The 18,257-nt window shown below is 48.2% G+C and overlaps 1 protein-coding gene across 2 annotated transcripts in view; it reads left to right on the forward strand.

Annotated features, from left to right (window-relative positions):
- Positions 1–18,257, forward strand: part of Tcs4 (Threonyl-carbamoyl synthesis 4) — a 101,162-nt gene that overhangs the window by 9,431 nt on the left and 73,474 nt on the right. For both annotated transcript variants that reach the window (XM_068361094.1, XM_068361095.1), the window contains exons 3-4: positions 13,401–13,510; positions 15,129–15,262. In XM_068361094.1, the coding sequence (XP_068217195.1) occupies positions 13,401–13,510; positions 15,129–15,262 (244 nt within the window). The remainder of the gene's footprint in view (positions 1–13,400; positions 13,511–15,128; positions 15,263–18,257) is intronic.

Here is an 18,257-nt window from a genome sequence, read left to right on the forward strand (position 1 = left end):
CCATCAGATGACAGGATAGCAAGGCTGAGGAGGGTGGCGGAACCCTTCCTCAGGCGAGAAGAGCTTCCCGCCCAATCATGGTTGCGTCTCTTAGGTCACCTGTCCTCACTGGCTCGTCTGGTTCCAAACGGCCGCCTCAGGATGAGATCCCTGCAGTGGCGGCTCAAGTCCCGGTGGAATCAAGGATCAGATTCCCTGGACGTACAGGTCCCGATAGGATCTTTGGAACGGGCGGACCTGCGGTGGTGGCTGGTCGACGAGAACCTGCGAAAGGGAGTGGATCTTCTCGTCCTCCCCCCGGAATTGACACTGTTTTCGGACGCATCAAAAGAAGGGTGGGGGGCGCACATTCTGAACCAGAGGACCTCAGGCCTTTGGTCAGAATCAGAAAAGTACCTGCACATCAACCTGCTAGAGATGAAGGCCGACTTTCTGGCTCTTCAGCAGTTCCAACAGTCCCTGGCGGGTCACTCCGTGGTGGTGATGAGCGACAACACCACGGTAGTGGCTTATATCAACAAGCAGGGAGGTACTTTTTTGCAGCAGCTATCCCATCATGCAGTAGAGATTCTGAGGTGGACCGAAGTCCACTCGATAACACTATGAGCTCGCTTCATTACTGGCAAGACGAATATGCTCGCCGACAGTCTGAGCAGGGCTTCGCAGATAGTGAGTACCGAGTGGTCTTTGGATCCTCAGATAGCCAACAAAGTCCTGACTCTGTGGGGTTCCCCGACCGTGGATCTGTTCGCAACAGCTTTGAATTTCAAGCTGCCCCTGTACTGCTCCCCAGTCCCGGACCCCAAGGCACTCTGGCAAGATGCTTTCCAACAACGGTGGGACAACATCGACGTGTACGCCTTCCTACCATTCTGTCTGATGAGAAGGGTGCTCAACAGGACCAGACTATCGGTCAACTGTTCGATGACTCTGATAGCTCCGCTGTGGCATCACGCGGAATGGTACCCGGACCTTCTGGAGCTCCTGACGGAGCTCCCGAGAGAACTTCCCCCACGACACGAGCTACTCAGACAACCACACTCCAACATCCTTCACAAGGCCGTGGCCTCGCTTCAGCTTTACGCCTGGAGACTGTCCAGGGTTTTCTCACGGATAGAGGCTTTTCGCAACAGGTTGCGGAGAGAATGTCTCGGCACCTGCGAAAGTCCTCAGAGGGAGTCTACCAGGCGAAGTGGAGAGTCTTCTGTGGTTGGTGTTGTGGGAGGGGTATCTCTCCACTCGATGCCACTATTCCAGCAATAGCAGAGTTCCTCGTGTATCTGCGGGAGGAAATGCGCCTTTCGGTCTCAGCGGTGAAAGGCTATCGCTCAGCCTTAAGCTTGGCTTTTAGGCTGAAAGGTGTGGACATTTCTTCCTCGCTGGAACTCTCTCTACTCATACGTAGCTATGAGCTTACCTGCCCTCAGTCGGAAGTGAGACCTCCTCCTTGGAACGGGGTTCGGGTTCTCAGGGCTCTTAAGAGACCTCCCTTCGAACTTTTACGCCAGGCCTCTGATCGCCACCTGTCTTGGAAGACGGCTTTCCTACTCGCTTTGGCTTGGGCCAAGCGAGTTAGTGAACTTCATGGTCTCTCGTACGACATCGCCCATTCAAGGGGATGGGGGGAGGTAACGTTCAGGTTCGTCCCTGAGTTTGTTGCCAAGACTCAGAATCCTGGAGTGCCGGAGCCACGATTCGACTCTCTCACGATCGCGAGTCTCCGTTCTGTAACAAGCGACCCAGACCAGCTGCTACTATGTCCAGTGAGGAGTCTGAGGTATTACTTGAAGAGAACAGCTGCAGTTCGTCCTCAAGTGCGAGCATTGTTTGTTAGCACAGGCAGGACGAAGAGGAGGGTCACCAAGAATACCATCTCGGCTTAGATTCGAAGGGTTATCTATCACGCCTTGAATCCAGACCCTCCTCCGTCACGTCGCCCTAGGGCACACGACGTCAGGGGCGTTGCTACGTCCCAGGCCTTCAAGAGAAACTTCTCTGTGACGCAGGTACTGTACTTCAAGCTGGGGTCTGAAAGCATCAGACGACCTTCACAGCCCACTACCTGCAGGACGTGACCCACAGGAGCCTCGATACGTTTTCTATCGGCCCTGTGGTGGCTGCACAACAGCTGGTCTAATCTCAGGCTCCTTTATGGACAAGTAGCAGTAGGTTGAGGGCGTTGTTACCCGGTTTTAGTCTGCGTGAATGAAAGAGTATGTCTGACCCTTATTTCTTTCTTCATTCTCCCCTCTCTTGGGGAGCAGCATCCTGGTCTTCGCATAGCTGACCTCAACCTCTGCAGGTAACCCATGCTTCCTTGTGTTCCTAGTATTAAGTTTAATACTGTCGCGTCCCCCATACCCTGACGAGGTGGTATTGGGAACATCCTATCCTGGATTCCTATCTAAAGGTCTCAAGGTCAACTTCATAGGACGAGTCACGCTCTTTCCTCCACACACAACTTATGTAGGCCACTCGTTCCTGGCGAAGCAAGGAACTTGTGAGGTGCAGGGGCTCCTTTTCTCGAGTGCTACTCACTGGGAGGCGTAGCCCCCGGGTAAAGCCAAAGTCAGTAAGGCTGGGGACTTTCCACCCTTCCTAAGGGGTAAGTCACCCAATGTAAATAGCGTGGTTTGTATTTCGGTTACGGAACAAATGACAAATTCGGAGATAATTTGTATTTTTCCTAACCATACAAACCTTAGCTATTTACACATATTTTCCCGCCAGCCCTGACCCCCAAGTCAAGTCCTACCTCTAAGTGAAGTGAAGCAAATCACCGGTGTGTGGGAGGGAGGGGTAGCAAGCTACCCCTTCCCCTACCCCCGTTAACTAGCGCGGGGGTAGTTAACCCTCGTTAAAAACTATTGGCTCGTCATTTCAGCTACGCCGAAAGTAAATCCAATGTAAATAGCTAAGGTTTGTATGGTTAGGAAAAATACAAATTATCTCCAAATTTGTCATTTTAGTTAGCATATATATTACAGTACTGTATATATAGGATAAGATACTGGTATCCCAGTAGAGGGGCAAATACAAATTGAAATGCATATTATTTTTTCGAATTGCATGTAAATAAGAATTGTTCCAACACAGGGACTTACCTCGAACTACTTTCTTAGGAGTTACCTGGAACCTCCTCTCAACCGACCAGAGTTTTGTGTAGTTTACCCTACTTCCGTTTTCTGTGATGGTAGGCCTATGCGGAAGGATACTTGCCCTGAGGGCAATCTCGAGGCAGACCTCATGTTAGCTTGAGTCTTGAGCTTCAGTAAGTTCTCTGGTCGCGTTGTGATATCATCACGACGCTCTCCGTATCTCAGTGCGACCCTTTGTGTCCCCGACTCTTGTGTTCCACGTGTGTTTCCTCGTGGTCCGTTGTGCTTTCCCTCGTGCTTTCGCGCTTATAACTTAATTCCCTCGTGTTTTCCCTTGTGTTTATTAGTTTTCTCTTATCATTTTCCGCTACGTTCCTGTGTCTGGCGGTACTGCGATAGTGCGTTATGGAGCATACCCGTTGTTGTCCTGGGGGTAAGGCCGGGAAGTCGTTTGGTGCGTTCTTGTCCAAGCCCAAGCCATCGCTCGCCCACGCGTCACAGGTCTCCAGGACACTATCGGTCCCCTGGCCTTCAGCGGTCTCCTGAGTGCTCTCGTTCACCTACGCGCCAACGCGTTCACTCGCCCACGCGCCAACGTGTTCACTCGAAAACGCGCCAGCTCGCTCACTCGCCAGCTCGCCCACGCGCTCGCTCGCCTACGCGCTCACTCGCCTACGCGCTCACTCGCCTATGCGCTCACGCACCCGTTCGCGATCGCTCCCGCGCTTGTTTGTCTCCGCACGATTTCGCGCCCGCGCTCCAACAGCCCCTCGCGCGCGACTCTTTCATGGCACCCTCGCGCGAGCTTCAGCACGATCCCCGTTCGCGTCGGGTTCCGCAGCTCGCGGCAGCAGTAGGGACGCGTGTCGCCAGGTCGCAGTCGGGATCGCCTCCTCCTAAGCGTAGGTCTCTCTTGCAGGACAAGGAAGGACCTTCGGAGAGGTCAAGGCAACTTTCTTCCCCTTCTTTTTTACAGGCAGGTCCAGTTGTGTCCACTCCGAAGGATCGCCCGATCCCCTTCCCTCCAGCGGGAATTTCGGACTCTGTGTCCGTGTCTCGGCAGCCCTGGTTTGGTCCTTTTATGCGGGCGTTAGTGAAGGCTATGAATCTGGCACTCGCCGATCCAGGACACAAGCCAACGACGACCTCGCCCCCGCTGAAGAGAAGGAGAGGAGTGGACTTCGTGGTGACTTCTCCCAGGGAGAAGTTGGTTCCTAAGAGGTCCGTCAGGAAGGCCCCGTCCCCTTCGCAGTCGTTTTCTCCTTCTCCCGTAGATGAGGCTTTTCCGTCCTCGGGAGAGTTCAGTGAGGTGGCGGTCTCCCCCTCGGCACCAAGGGGGGAGTCACCTCCTCGTGGAGGAGAATCGTCTCGCGCGGAAGGTGCCTACCAGACCACCTTGCTGGAGTCTTGTATCCCTCCCAGGAGGGAACCCAAGGACTCCAAGACGTTGCCAAAGTCTTCTGCACGCATTCGAACGTCCACGTGTCTCCCCAGGAAGAGCTTCCGGGGACAGGAGACTTGGCTGCCAGTCTGCAGGTAGGAGAGCAGCAAGAGTCTGAGCATGCCTTCTGGCAGGTCCTGGGCCTGATGAGACAGCTCAACGGGTTCATGGACCCTGTGATCGCCCCCTGTGAAGGCAAGGACACGGTCCTGGATCAGGTTTATGGGACTCAGAAGCCCCCAAAGGCCAGCGCGGCTCTGCCCTGGTCCCAGGGGCTGAAGAGTGCCAGAGCCAGGGCTAATGCTCAGCTCGCAGTACTCGCTACCTCCAGTCGTTCCTCTGCCGGGAACAAACTCCTCCCAACTCCTCGTCTCCAGCAGAGGAGGTATTTTGAGATCATGGGGGAGTCTAGCCTTGCTCTTCCCCTCCACCATTCGGTAGAAGAGCTTACTAGGGGAGTTCCTCTTGAGAAGCTCTCCGCCCGGCAGGTGACGTTCACGGTGTCGGAGATTCTAAGCCATGAGAAGGTCGCGAAGTGCGCCATGCAGGCCACTTCGTGGTTCTCTTGGCATCCTATTGCGCTCTGAGGATCTGTCTAAGGAGAGCAATAGGAAGGCCCGGGAGACCTTCCTCCTCTCGGGCACTCGCTCCATCGAGTTCCTGGCACATCAGGTTACCAACCTGTGGGCCAACTCGGTGCTCAAGCGTCGTGATGCAGTGACCGAGAAGATCCATCCGAAGGTCCCCGCCGTGGACGTCAACAGGCTCAGACACGCCTCCCTCCTCGGGGGAGAATTTGTTTGAGCCCCAGGACATGGAACGTACAGCTGAGAGGTGGAGGAAGTCGAGTCAGGACTCCCTCCTCCAAAGGGCCCTTGCATCTCGGCCCTACAAGCCTCCAGCTCCACAGCAACATCAGCAGCAGCCTCGCAAGACACCGAACCTGCGCCGGCAGCTAAGAAAGTGGTGTCTAACCCCAACCCTTTCCTGCCAAGGACAAGAGGGGCAGTAAGTCCTCCAGGGGAGGCAAGACTCCTAGAGGGAGCGGCCGCAAGCGCTAGGAGTGGCAGTCACCCCGCGTGTCCACCTGTGGGGGGATGCCTTCAAAGTTGCGTGCACAGGTGGCAGCAACATGGGGCCGATGCTTGGACGGTCTCCGTGATCGGCCAAGGATATCGCGTCCCATTCACGACATCTCAACCTCCCCTGACAGCGAATCCAGTGTCGTTGAGCTCCTATGCCATGGGATCAGTAAAGGGGCTAGCCCTTCGGGCAGAAGTCGAGACCATGCTCAAGAAGGATGCTCTCCAGGAGGTTGTCGACGGCTCCACAGGCTTCTTCAGTCGACTCTTTCTTGTAAAGAAGGCGTCTGGAGGCTGGAGACCCGTCATCGACCTCTCAGCTCTGAACAAGTTTGTCAAGCAAACTCCGTTCAGCATGGAGACAGCGGACACGGTCAGACTTGCGGTGAGACCACAAGACTTCATGTGCACATTGGATCTGAAGGACGCGTACTTCCAGATCCCAATCCATCCGTCTTCCAGGAAGTACTTGAGATTCAGCCTAGACAGCAAGACCTACCAGTTCAAGGTGCTGTGCTTCGGTCTCTCCACAGCACCTCAGGTGTTCACCAGAGTGTTTACCCTGATTTCGTCTTGGGCGCACAGGAACGGCATCCGTCTCCTCCGTTATCTGGACGACTGGCTGATCCTAGCAGACTCGGAGTCGACCCTTCTTCGACACCGAGACAGGCTTCTGAGACTTTGCCAGGATCTGGCGATCGTGGTAAATCTCGAGAAGTCCTCTCTGCAGCCGTCCCAACGACTGGTTTATCCAGGCATGTTGTTAGACACCAATCTCCACAAAGCCTTTCCATCAGACGACAAGATAGCAAGGCTGAGGAGGGTGGCGGAACCCTTCCTCAGGCGAGAAGAGCTTCCTGCCCAATCGTGGTTGCGTCTCTTAGGTCACCTGTCCTCCCTGGCTCGTCTGGTTCCAAACGGCCGTCTCAGGATGAGATCCCTGCAGTGGCGGCTCAAGTCCCGGTGGAATCAAGGATCCGATTCCCCGGACTTCCTAGTCCCGATAGGACCTTCGGAACAGGCGGACCTGCGGTGGTGGCTGGTCGACGAGAACCTGCGAAAGGGAGTGGATCTTCTCGTCCTCCCCCGGAATTGACACTGTTTTCGGACGCATCAAAAGAAGGGTGGGGGGGGCGCACATTCTGAACCAGAAGACCTCAGGCCTTTGGTCAGAATCAGAAAAGTACCTGCACATCAACCTGCTGGAAATGAAGGCCGTTTTCCTGGCTCTTCAACAGTTCCAACGGACCCCGGTGGGTCACTCCAAGGTGGTGATGAGCGACAACACCACGGTAGTGGCTTATATCAACAAGCAGGGAGGTACTTTTTCGCAGCAGCTATCCCATCTTGCAATAGAGATTCTGAGGTGGACCGAAGTCCACTCGATAACACTATGAGCTCGCTTCATTCCTGGCAAGAGGAATGTGCTCGCCGACAGTCTGAGCAGGGCTTCGCAGATAGTGAGTACTGAGTGGTCTTTGGATCCTCAGATAGCCAACAAAGTCCTGACTTTGTGGGGTTCCCTGACCGTGGATCTGTTCGCGACAGCTTTGAATTTCAAGCTGCCCCTGTACTGCTCCCCAGTCCCGGACGCCAAGGCCCTCTGGCAAGATGCTTTCCAACAACGGTGGGACAACATCGACGTGTACGCCTTCCCACCATTCTGTCTGATGAGAAGGGTGCTCAACAAGACCAGACTATCGGTCAACTTGTCGATGACTCTGATAGCTCCGCTGTGGCATCACGCGGAATGGTTCCCGGACCTTTTGCAGCTCCTGACGGAGCTCCCGAGAGAACTTCCCCCACGACACGAGCTACTCAGACAACCACATTGCAACATCTTCCACAAAGCCGTAGCATCGCTTCAGCTTCACGCCTGGAGACTGTCCAGCGTCTCCTCACGGAGAGAGGCTTTTCGCAACAGGTTGCAGAGAGGATGTCTCGGCACCTGCGAAAGTCCTCAGAGGGAGTCTACCAGGCGAAGTGGAGAGTCTTCTGTAGTTGGTGTCGTGGGAGGGGTATCTCTCCACTCGATGCCACTATTCCAGCAATAGCGGAGTTTCTCGTCTATTTGCATGAGGAAATGCGCCTTTCGGTCTCAGCGGTGAAAGGCTATCGCTCAGCCTTAAGCTTGGCTTTTAGGCTGAAAGGAGTGAACATTTCTTCCTCGCTGGAACTCTCTTTACTCTTACGTAGCTATGAGCTTACCTGCCCTCAGTCGGAAGTGAGACCTCTTCCTTGGAACGGGGTTTGGGTCCTCAGGGCTATTAAGAGACCTCCCTTTGAACCATTACGCCAGGCCTCTGATCGCCACCTGTCTTGGAAGACGGCTTTCCTGCTCGCTTTGTCCTCTGCCAAACGAGTTAGTGAACTTCATGGTCTCTCGTACGACGTCGCCCATTCAAGGGGATGGGGGGAGGTAACGTTCAGGTTCGTCCCTGAGTTTGTTGCCAACCGACCCAGACCAGCTGCTACTATGTCCAGTGAGGAGTCTGAGGTATTACTTGAAGAGAACAGCTGCAGTTCGTCCTCAGGTGCAAGCATTGTTTGTTAGCACAGGCAGGACGAAGAGGAGGGTCACCAAGAACACCATCTCGGCTTGGATTCGAAGGGTTATCCATCACGCCTTGAATGCGGACCCTCCTCCGTCACGTCGCCCTAGGGCACACGATGTCAGGGGCGTTGCTACGTCCCAGGCCTTCAAGAGAAACTTCTCTGTGACGCAGGTACTTCAAGCTGGGGTCTGAAAGCATCAGACGACCTTCACAGCCCACTACCTGCAGGGCGTGACCCACAGGAGCCTCGATACTTTTTCTATCGGCCCTGTGGTGGCTGCACAACAGCTGGTCTAATCTCAGGCTGCTTTATGGACAAGTAGCAGTAGGTTGAGGGCGTTGTTACCCGGTTTTAGTCTGTGTGAATGAAAGAGTATGTCTGACCCTTATTTCTTTCTTCATTCTCCCCTCTCTTGGGGAAGCAGCATCCTGGTCTCCGCATAGCTTACCTCAACCTCTGCAGGTAAACCATGCTTCCTTGTGTTCCTAGTATTAAGCTTAATACTGTCGCGTCCCCCATACCCTGACGAGGTGGTATTGGAAACGTCCTATCCTGGATTCCTATCTAAAGGTCTCAAGGTCAACTTCATAGGACGAGTCACGCTCTTTCCTCCACACACAACTTATGTAGGCCACACGTTTCTTGCGTAGCAAGGAACTTGTGAGGTGCAGGGACTCCCTTTCTCGAGTGATGCTCACTTGGAGTTGGAGTCCCCGGTTAAAGCCAAAGTCAGTAAGGCTGGGGACTTTCCACCCTTCCTAAGGGGTAAGTTACCCAATGTAAATACAGTAGCGTGGTTTGTAGTTCGGTTACGGAACAAATGACAAATTCGGAGATAATTTGTATTTTTCCTAACCATACAAACCTTAGCTATTTACACATGTTTGCCCGCCAGCCCTGTCCCCCAAGTTAAGTCCTACCTCTAAGTGAAGTGAAGCAAATCACCGGTGTGTGGGGGGGGAGGGGTAGCAAGCTACCCCTTCCCCTACCCCCGCTAACTAGCACGGGGGTAGTTAACCCTCGTTAAAATCTATTGGCTCGTCAATTTCAGCTACGCCGAAAGGTAAACCCAATGTAAATAGCTAAGGTTTGTATGGTTAGGAAAAATACAAATTATCTCCGAATTTGTCATATTACTAAAAATTTGTGATTTCTTCATAAAATTGGGAAATGATTCTGAAAATTTATTCCATCACTAAATACAAACCCTTTTGCCATTTACTGTATAGGGAATATACTTTCGGCAAAGCTGGAAGACTAGCCACAAGACTTTTCACTCGGTTGAGAGTCGATGCAGAGGGCACAACAAGTCTAAGAAGGATTCCTTGCCTTCGGAGTCAGCCTCGAAGGAGAAGAACCCTTGTCTCCCTCCTTCATTGTCTTGATCTCTTCACGTGACTTCTGCTCGCTTGGTCTCCCCAGGAGAACAATTGAGTAGAAGTGGTGGCCATTTTGACTCCCGGACAACCCTTGAATTTAGGGGACGCTTCTGCCTCCCCTAACAAAGCGACGCCGCCCTCTGCCAAAGGGAGTCTTTCTCCATTAACAACGTCTTGTATTTTTGGCCTTCCTTATGGATCGCTGATCCCCTGTTGAAGGAATGTCTTCTGGAGTTGATCCAGTTAGGGGCAAAGAGGAAGCACACACTGGCTTCCTTAGAGCTTGATCTCGCTCTTCCTCCCAGAGACTCTGACAGTATTGCACCAGCAGTCTCTCTAGTGTCCTTACCTGTTTCTGCCTCCTCCTCTGCTCAGTTTCTGTTCTTACATGCAGCTTCGGCACCCGTGCAAGAGCGGGTTCGGACTAGCAATCCACGTAATGTTCAGTTTGGAAGGCTAAATATGGCCGATCCAGAACTTGACCTTGGTCTTGCTTATCAGCTGACAATGATACTCTCTCTCAACCTGAGGTTGCTCAGCCAGCAGAGGGTTTGCAAAGTTTGAAGCATCGTCCTGTGCCTTTTCAAGGGGGAACACTTTGCTCGCATGCAAATAAGGGCTTACTCTGAGTGACTTTGAATTTATCCTTGCCTATTTCTACCCCATTGGAGCGAGACGACAAGGTAGCTCTTAAGCTGGGAGCAGGCGCGCTCCCTTGCCGCTGTGTTCGTCGGACTCGTGTTTCATCTTCCTGTACTTATCGTTCAGTTCCTGTAGCAAATTCTAGTGCTGGATCGCGCAGGCTCGCTCGCCAAACTCCTGCAGGAATATTGATGAGTGATGCTCACGCAGTCTCGACACATGAACAGGTGAGAACCCTCGCCGACAATGATCTATGTGAACCAGTCTGTTCATCAACGAAAAGGCATGACTAAGTGTACCCTCGCAGCAGAGTAGACCGGAGTTCGGCAAGAAAGCCATATGCGTCGGTGTGTACCCTTTCACCTGTTGAAGTGCAGGGATGAGCTTCTCTGGCTGACGACGATCTCTGCGAACCTGAGCGTTTGCCTAAACTTTCGACTGTAAGCCGTACTGCAACAACGCATGAGTTCATTATTACTTCACACGATCATGAGAGAAGAAATACTACCTTATAATCACCTGTTTACTAGAAACCATCTTTGTTCGCCATAAAAGGAGAGCGCAGTCGCCAGTACTGTACATCACCTTTCAGCTGTAGCTCATCAACGAATTCTGGTTTGTACTTCCAGAGTAGAGTGTGAGAGTTTTCCTGTGCGCATTCACTCAGCGAAGTGTAAGCGCACTCCTTCCAGGATTAGATGACGACCACAGGTCATGAAGTCTTCTACAGAGAACTCCATGGAAACAAACTCCAGATCGTGAGTTCTCTCAAAGTGACCCAACAGGTGTTCCTACCTTCAACAAGGACGCGCCATGGTTCCACGAGCAGGTCAGAGCAGTCCAGCAAGTGGTAGCCAGTACCTCTCAGGTTCCTTTGGGGAATGATCCAACTGCGACTGTAGCGATGGCGAGTGTTCGGCAGATTCCACTAGAGGCATTAAGTTCCTCAATGTGTTTCTCCTACATCCGACCCGAGACAAAAGAGCACGGTGCTAATGCAGTCTCAGGAACAATGCGCACCTCCGGTCATTTCCTCCATACGACCAGCTAAGGATCGGAAGCTTCTAGATCCAGAACCTAGGAAGCTAGAGCTGGACTTCTCTAGGTTAGATTTGACTCCAGTGATAACCAGAAATAAGAGGCGACAGAGACAAGCAACACATCTATCCTGGTGACACATTTCACACTAGAACCAGCAGGGGCTCGAGATCACTGAGGGAGATCTCCTGGATGGAGAAATATCGTCTGTCTCCGATTGAGATTGTTTGACTTGCCCAGGCCACCTCACGTGGAGATGACCTAGCCATCTTGCATCTGCCCATCTACTTGCGTTTTGACTCCATCCAAGTCGAAGGAAGGTGGGAAGAGGATCTCCTTGCGCTCCAAATTCATTTCTTGTTCTAAGGAGAGGAAAGGCTCAAAAACAGTTCCTAAGAACTGGACATCAAGAGTTGTTTCACAGACCCAGGGGCAAAGCGTGCCAAGTTCGGTACAATACGCAGAGACGACGATAAACAAAGATCTCCCTTTGATTTTGAGAGTCTCTACCAGACATCACGACTATGACGACGATCTATCCCAAGTTCCTATGGGTGCAAGTTCATGGGTGGACGACCCTGACCCCAACTCAGGGCATGAGGAGACGCAGCCTAAAGCTACAAGCCCGAAGGTCTCGGCTCCTGAATAGAAGGAGGTGGATTACGTGTTGTGGTAGGTCCTGGCATGTATCAGGCCCATCAACATACTAGATGATTCATCGACTACCCCTCCTGAAGGAAAACACACCGTCCTAGACCTTCTGTTTGGCACCCAGAAACCCACCAAGACCAGCACAGCATTGCCCTGGTTGAGGGGCTAAAGGGTGCCAAGAAGAAGGCGTATTCTCAGATTGCTGGAGGTCATCAGTCCTTGAGAACTGTAACAAATAACCCAGATCAACTGTTATTATGCCCTGTTGGGCGGCTGAGGAAATGCAGTGCTTTGTATGAACTATTTGAGCTTAACCACAGATCAATAGCCTATTTGTCAGCACAGGTAAAGTCAAGAGAAGAGTTACAAGGAACTTAGTCTCTTTCTGGATTAGGAATGTGATCAAATGAGCCCTCCAGGTGGACACGTCCCTTCTTGACCGTAGACCTAGAGCTCATGATGTCAGGGGTGTTAGCAGGTCTTACAGGTGGGCGTATGGAAATGTCAGACTGCGTTCACTGCCCACTTCCTACAAGATATAACCCACAGGAGCCTTGACACATTTTCCACAGGTCCTATGGTGGCTGCACAAAACATGATCAATAACTCCTCAGCTCCCTCGTAGGGCAAGTAACAGTTGTTTGAGGGCAGATGTAACCCAGTTATAAGTCTAGTGTGAATCTGCGTATGACTGGCCTTTTCGTTCTTCATTCTCCCCTCTTTTGGGGCTTGAGCAAGCCGAGGAACTCTGCAAACTGACCCCCCCCCTGTGACTGTAGGTGGGTATTATTGACACTTGTGTATCCTAATATATGCATGTACAGTATATTTGTTACATCTCCGATCTCCCAGCGAGATACGAGTTGGGTAACGTCCAGGTAATAAGAGTATAGCTTGTGCTCAGGCCATTAGCTCTCATTGGAAGTTAGGTAGGGGATAGGGTGCGCTCTTCCACAGCTCGTGTGAAGCACAAAAGTCGCACTCCGGATTAGGGACCAGCCTGTTGGTCTGGGACTTCCACCCACCAAAATGTGAGTCCCCATAGTAAAGAACTGAAAGAATTGCATTTGTTGCTGGAACAAATGATAAATTCATAGATAATCTATATTTTTCCTAACCATACAAACCTGGAGCTCTTTACACATATTGTATTGGTCTTCTGTCACCTACCCCTAGGCTGCAATTGCAAAGTGGCTTGTGCTGACTACTGCATGTGTGAGCGGGGTGATTGGTCTTCCCCCTGCTACCCCCTCTCGCTAACTAGCGGAGGGTAGCAGCACTTCGCTAAAAGTTTTACGGCTAGTTTCAGTTGTCGCCGAAATATATCCCAAGTAAAGAGCTTCATGTTTGTATGGTTAGGAAAAATATAGATTTGTCATTTTCTTTGAAATTTGAGATGTAAGCAGTTGCTTGAAATCATTTTCCTGCTTTTAAATTATAAACAATTTATGTAGCGTGCAAAAACTAAAATTTTGTTTCCTCTTCAATTTACAATCTAAGCACACTTTTTCAGCTTGTATTGGGGATTGAAACCAGTTGTGATGATACAGGTGCTGCTGTTGTGAATGAGGATGGAGAAATTCTAGGCGAAGAGCTTCAAAGTCAACATAAAATTCATTTACTGTAAGTCCTAAGTTACTCAGATTTATGTATTTGCTCATTACATTATATCTTTTACACGACGGCACTGTATTTGAAATTTATCTGACTTATTTAATTCATTATTGTCTCCTTTGGTGTTGAACCTAGCAGATTTTAATAGTAATTCTACTTTTGTGGCATAATCTTTAGCCTAATTATTTTTAACTTTCACTATTATATACTGTATGAATAAAATGAAGTTTAAAACTCAATATATTCAACAGAGATTATATAAAATTTGAAGGTCAAAGTAATAATCAGATGATATAAGGAATGTTAGAATTTATGCTCTGAAATCACAAATTTTAATGGCACAGGAAAATTACTTGTAAGGTGATAGCAAAATATCAAGGAAATGTTAGAATTTTAATAATAAAATTTCTTCTTTCTTTACTCACCCGATGTTCATATTGCTTCTTCTCCAGAAGCCCAGTTTACTTACCAGTAAAATAAAAAGAATGCTAATTTTCTTTCCTTTCAATAGACACATGCCTCTAGTAAAGTAGTGAACCACTCTAGTGGTTAGTGGCAAGAAACATATTGTCATGGCCTCTTTATTATCTCAATTTCTCTGTCGCATTAGTTCGATGTACTGTACTCTTCATCCAGGTTGTGATTAGTTTTATTGGTTTTTAAGTTTTCTTCCTCTGGATTTGTAAGAAATTACTGCACTGTGATTTGATTTACTGTTGTGAGGAGAATGATTTCCTGATTGTGCCACATAGGGGAAGCATGTTTAAAGCTTGAGTACTAATGAAACATGCTTGTAGTTCAGGGGTGAAATCTAGAGAAGATTAGGCCAGTTGTGTTTTAATATGACATGCCAGCACTGTTTTGGAATACACACATAACCAGCCAAGTATTGATAGTGATGGGCTTTAATGCCTTAAATGTATTTAGCTTATTTCATTTTTTAATCTTAGAAGGCTAATGAGTTTGTGCTTATACTGTAGCTGGTAATTCTGATCATGGCTGACCGGTTGCTAACTCTAACCTGACTTTGTAAGTCGGGTGTAATAGTACAGTACTGTAATAGTGTTCCATTCAGTAAGGGTTTTGAATGTTCACTGCCGCGTTACATTGTCGAGATCCTCTTGCAGAACCTTGAAGTCTTTGATTAGTTTTAATTCTTTTGCTTCTAAACCTTTGCATTCCTAATTACTATTTTAGACCACTAGATTGCAAGATAGAAGACGAGTTGGCAGTGTGGATCCTAATATCCCTCCACTTGCTAAAGTAAGCATTCTTTAGCAACCTTTCTGTTAATTTGTGGATGGTATTTCCTATTGTATGATTAGGTCTTTATTATTGTTGGTGATATACTTACTGTGGATAAGGGGGTTTTACAATAAGTATCAATTCAGAAATGAAGCTTTGTACGGAGGGATCTTGAAGGATGAATTCTCACTCTTTTTTACCAGGATATAGTTTTTCCTTTACATGTAACTAGAGTGTAAGACTAAGTGAGGTAATAATTTGTATTTTCAAACCCTAAATTCCTGTTAAATATTATTTTATGGGAGTAGTTTTAGAATTGATTTTTTTATCCTTAGGGGAAAGTTATTTGGGTATATCATAGTTTCTTCTTATTTTTTTTCAGGCATGGTGGTATAATTCCTCCAATTGCTAACAGACTTCATGCAGAAAGAATTGTGAATGTAGTGAACACAGCTTTAGAAAGATCTGGTGTAAGTCTCAACGAACTTGATGCCATTGCCACAACAGTTAAACCTGGTACATATAATACAGTTCAAGTTCATAATTTTAAAAGTTTATAAGAGAAAATGTGTCTTGGGTTCTCATCATCATCTTGCCTAGTGAGCTTGCTTCAGATGTTGTTATCTAATTCTAAGGTATCTCAAACAATATAGAATTATTCTAAGAGTCAGTGGTCTGCATTTTCTTAAAACTCTCAAACTCTTCCATGTCAACTTTATTACCCTAAAACATTGGACCAGGGCACAGTTTATGTCATGAAAAATGTAGAAAAGATAATAGTTTACCAATTAAACTAGGGGTAGCACCAACTATGGTTTCAAATAAAAGAAATTGTATGAATATCTAGACAAAACTGTACAGTATGCACATATAAAGTAGTAGAGGGAACCATAAACCAAATTAATTATGAAAGTGTTGAAGTTACTCATAGCAATAATTATTACCACAGTTCCTTTAGACTGCTATCCTATTACCACAGTTCCTTTAGACTGCTATCACCATGCTTTTTAGGGGGGGGGGGGGATGGTTCTGAGGAGAGCTACTAGAACTGACTCACAATAGATCAATAAGTGATTACTTTAAACTGAATTAGGTTAGCTTGTATCCTTACTCTATCTTTAATTATCTTACAAATGAAAACATTTTTGGGCTCAAGCCATGTCGTCCTGATGGAAGTTCCTAAGGTAGCTTCAAAAGGGATATATTATATACTACAGTGATATTCCCAGAGAATTAACCTTCAGGTTCCAGAATTCTAACTCCTGGAGCGAATATCCTTAAAATTTTCTCAAGGATATCGCATAATATCAGAGGACGCATTCTTGACACGCCTCATAGCAATCTGCACCCCTAATAGCGTTTACGCTTCGAGGGGGACGTGGCAAAAGAATAGAAAGGGGGCGTAACAAGGTTACCCCCGTTCCCGTACTACTATTGACCACCACCCCAGCGCCATTCCCAAGATGGTGGACATTCCTAATTTTGTAGCGATTTTGCTCAGTGGTGGTCCCTATTGATCTAACTTTTCAATCGATTTTCAAGGATTTATTATGCATTCTCCAACTTCTTTCGCCTTCAGAAAGTTGAGTATTAGGTCTTTACAATGTATAATTTTTAGCTCCCTTTTCACAGTGAAATTTGAGTAATTTATTGTGTTTAGAGCTACCCTGTAACGGAGGCGCTATGAGCGCTGTTGTTCGTTGGGCATGTTATTTAGTTAGCAGATCGACTTCCCGGTTTTTAAATAGCATCCTATATCATTAATTAATTATTTAATTATGTTAGCTATTTAGGCAATATATTCTTGTAAAGATATTTACATTGTGCATATTTTTTTCAAGACCTGGAGGTTTGCGTAGCTAATGCCGATTTTAAACGGCAAACTCTACATCTCGGAGAAGATGGGTGCTGTTCCTTTGGACAAAATCCAGTTCTGGCCAAGCTTTGACGCTTTCCCGAACTGTTTCATTAGACTGAAGGATGAACCAACATCAGGAAAAGGAACGGAATCAAAGGAGGTTATGATTCTCGACAATGATAAAGCACAGGCTATCCTATCAAGCAGCATAGAAAAGGCGGGTTACTTGGTGTCGAAGGTAACCACACCAGGTAACAAGCACTCTTCCTTTCTTGCTCCTGTTTCAATTTCATTCTCCTTTACGGAGAAGGCTTTCAAATATGTCAGTGAGGCAATAGAGACAGGTAAACCGTGTCCTACACTCAAGGAGTGCGAGCCTCTGTCACTAACATTTCCCAGACAGGAGAAGAACTGGAAGGAGGCCCATTTCACCTTTTTAGTAGGAAGACTTGAGGCGGATGTCGCCAGTCGACAATTTAAGGAAAATCTTCAAAAATTATCTGAGTTTCTCTTACAGGATGAACAAGAAACAAAGGAGAGACTTGCAGCCTCCTTATCTCTACAGAACTACATAGAGTTCTGTTCGGCTCATCAAGATACCCCAGACATGCTCCAGGTCTTAGCCAAAATACATATGGCTACTTTGGTAAAAGACCTTTATGCCTTTATAAAGGCTAGAAGAACATGTAGGGAGTTTGTGTTAGCTAATGCAACAGCGAAACACGATACAAGAAAGCTAATATCTTCTAACATCTGGGGTAAAGACCTCTTTCCAGACGAGGTAGTCAAGAAAGTGATTAAGAACGCCTCCACGGAGAAAGTAGGACTTCTCCAAAAGTGGGGCATCCTTTCAAAAAGAGAATCTTCTAAGGTTGTGGGTCCCCAACCTAAAAGGAAGATGGAGAGGTCTGGAAATCCATTTCGAGCGGTTCAACAACAATCCACAGTTGTAGTGGCCGAGATGTCATAGACAGATGGTCGAAAAGATATTCCTACTGATCAGTCGAAGCATAGAAATGCTTCTAGTAGGAGGGAGATTCCTTTAAGATTGCTGGACCTTTGATCCTTGGGTCCATGGCCTAATCAAGATGGGACTAAGATGAGAGGTGGAGATATCTCTACCACCATTTCCTCAACTCCTCCGATAATCCAAAACCCTCTTGGAGGAGTTTACCTGAGAGCTCTAGAGCATACAGGTGGTAAGGAAACTTTAGTCCACCGAATTCCAGGGAAAGCCGTTGTGTGTTTACGAGAAGGACTCAAGAAAATTCAGAGTCATTCAGGACTAATCGCCACTCAACAAGTCCAAATAAAACAACGAGTTCAGGATGTTTATCCTCCTGAACATAATGACCCTGCTGCAAAAAAGGGTGCCTATAGTCTTACCAGACCCGAAAGTCATCTATCGGCAACTTCCAGTCAATCACCCTTTCCCCTCCTATCTAGGACTCAAGTTACACAAAGTAACGCACTTCCTAGGAAAGATACTCGTCAGACTAGACAGAGTCCTAGCTGCCTTCATAAAATTGGCAGACACAGTCATGCAACATTTAAGCCTAAGAAAGGTTCTGGCAACAATGTTCCTGGACAAGAGGCTGGGGTGGGCAGCACCCAAGGTGGCTGGTCTATGAACATCCGAAGAAATGATCCGGT

This window comes from Palaemon carinicauda, chromosome 37 (genome assembly GCF_036898095.1).
Source record: "Palaemon carinicauda isolate YSFRI2023 chromosome 37, ASM3689809v2, whole genome shotgun sequence".
NCBI classification, from domain to species: Eukaryota; Metazoa; Arthropoda; class Malacostraca; order Decapoda; family Palaemonidae; genus Palaemon; species Palaemon carinicauda.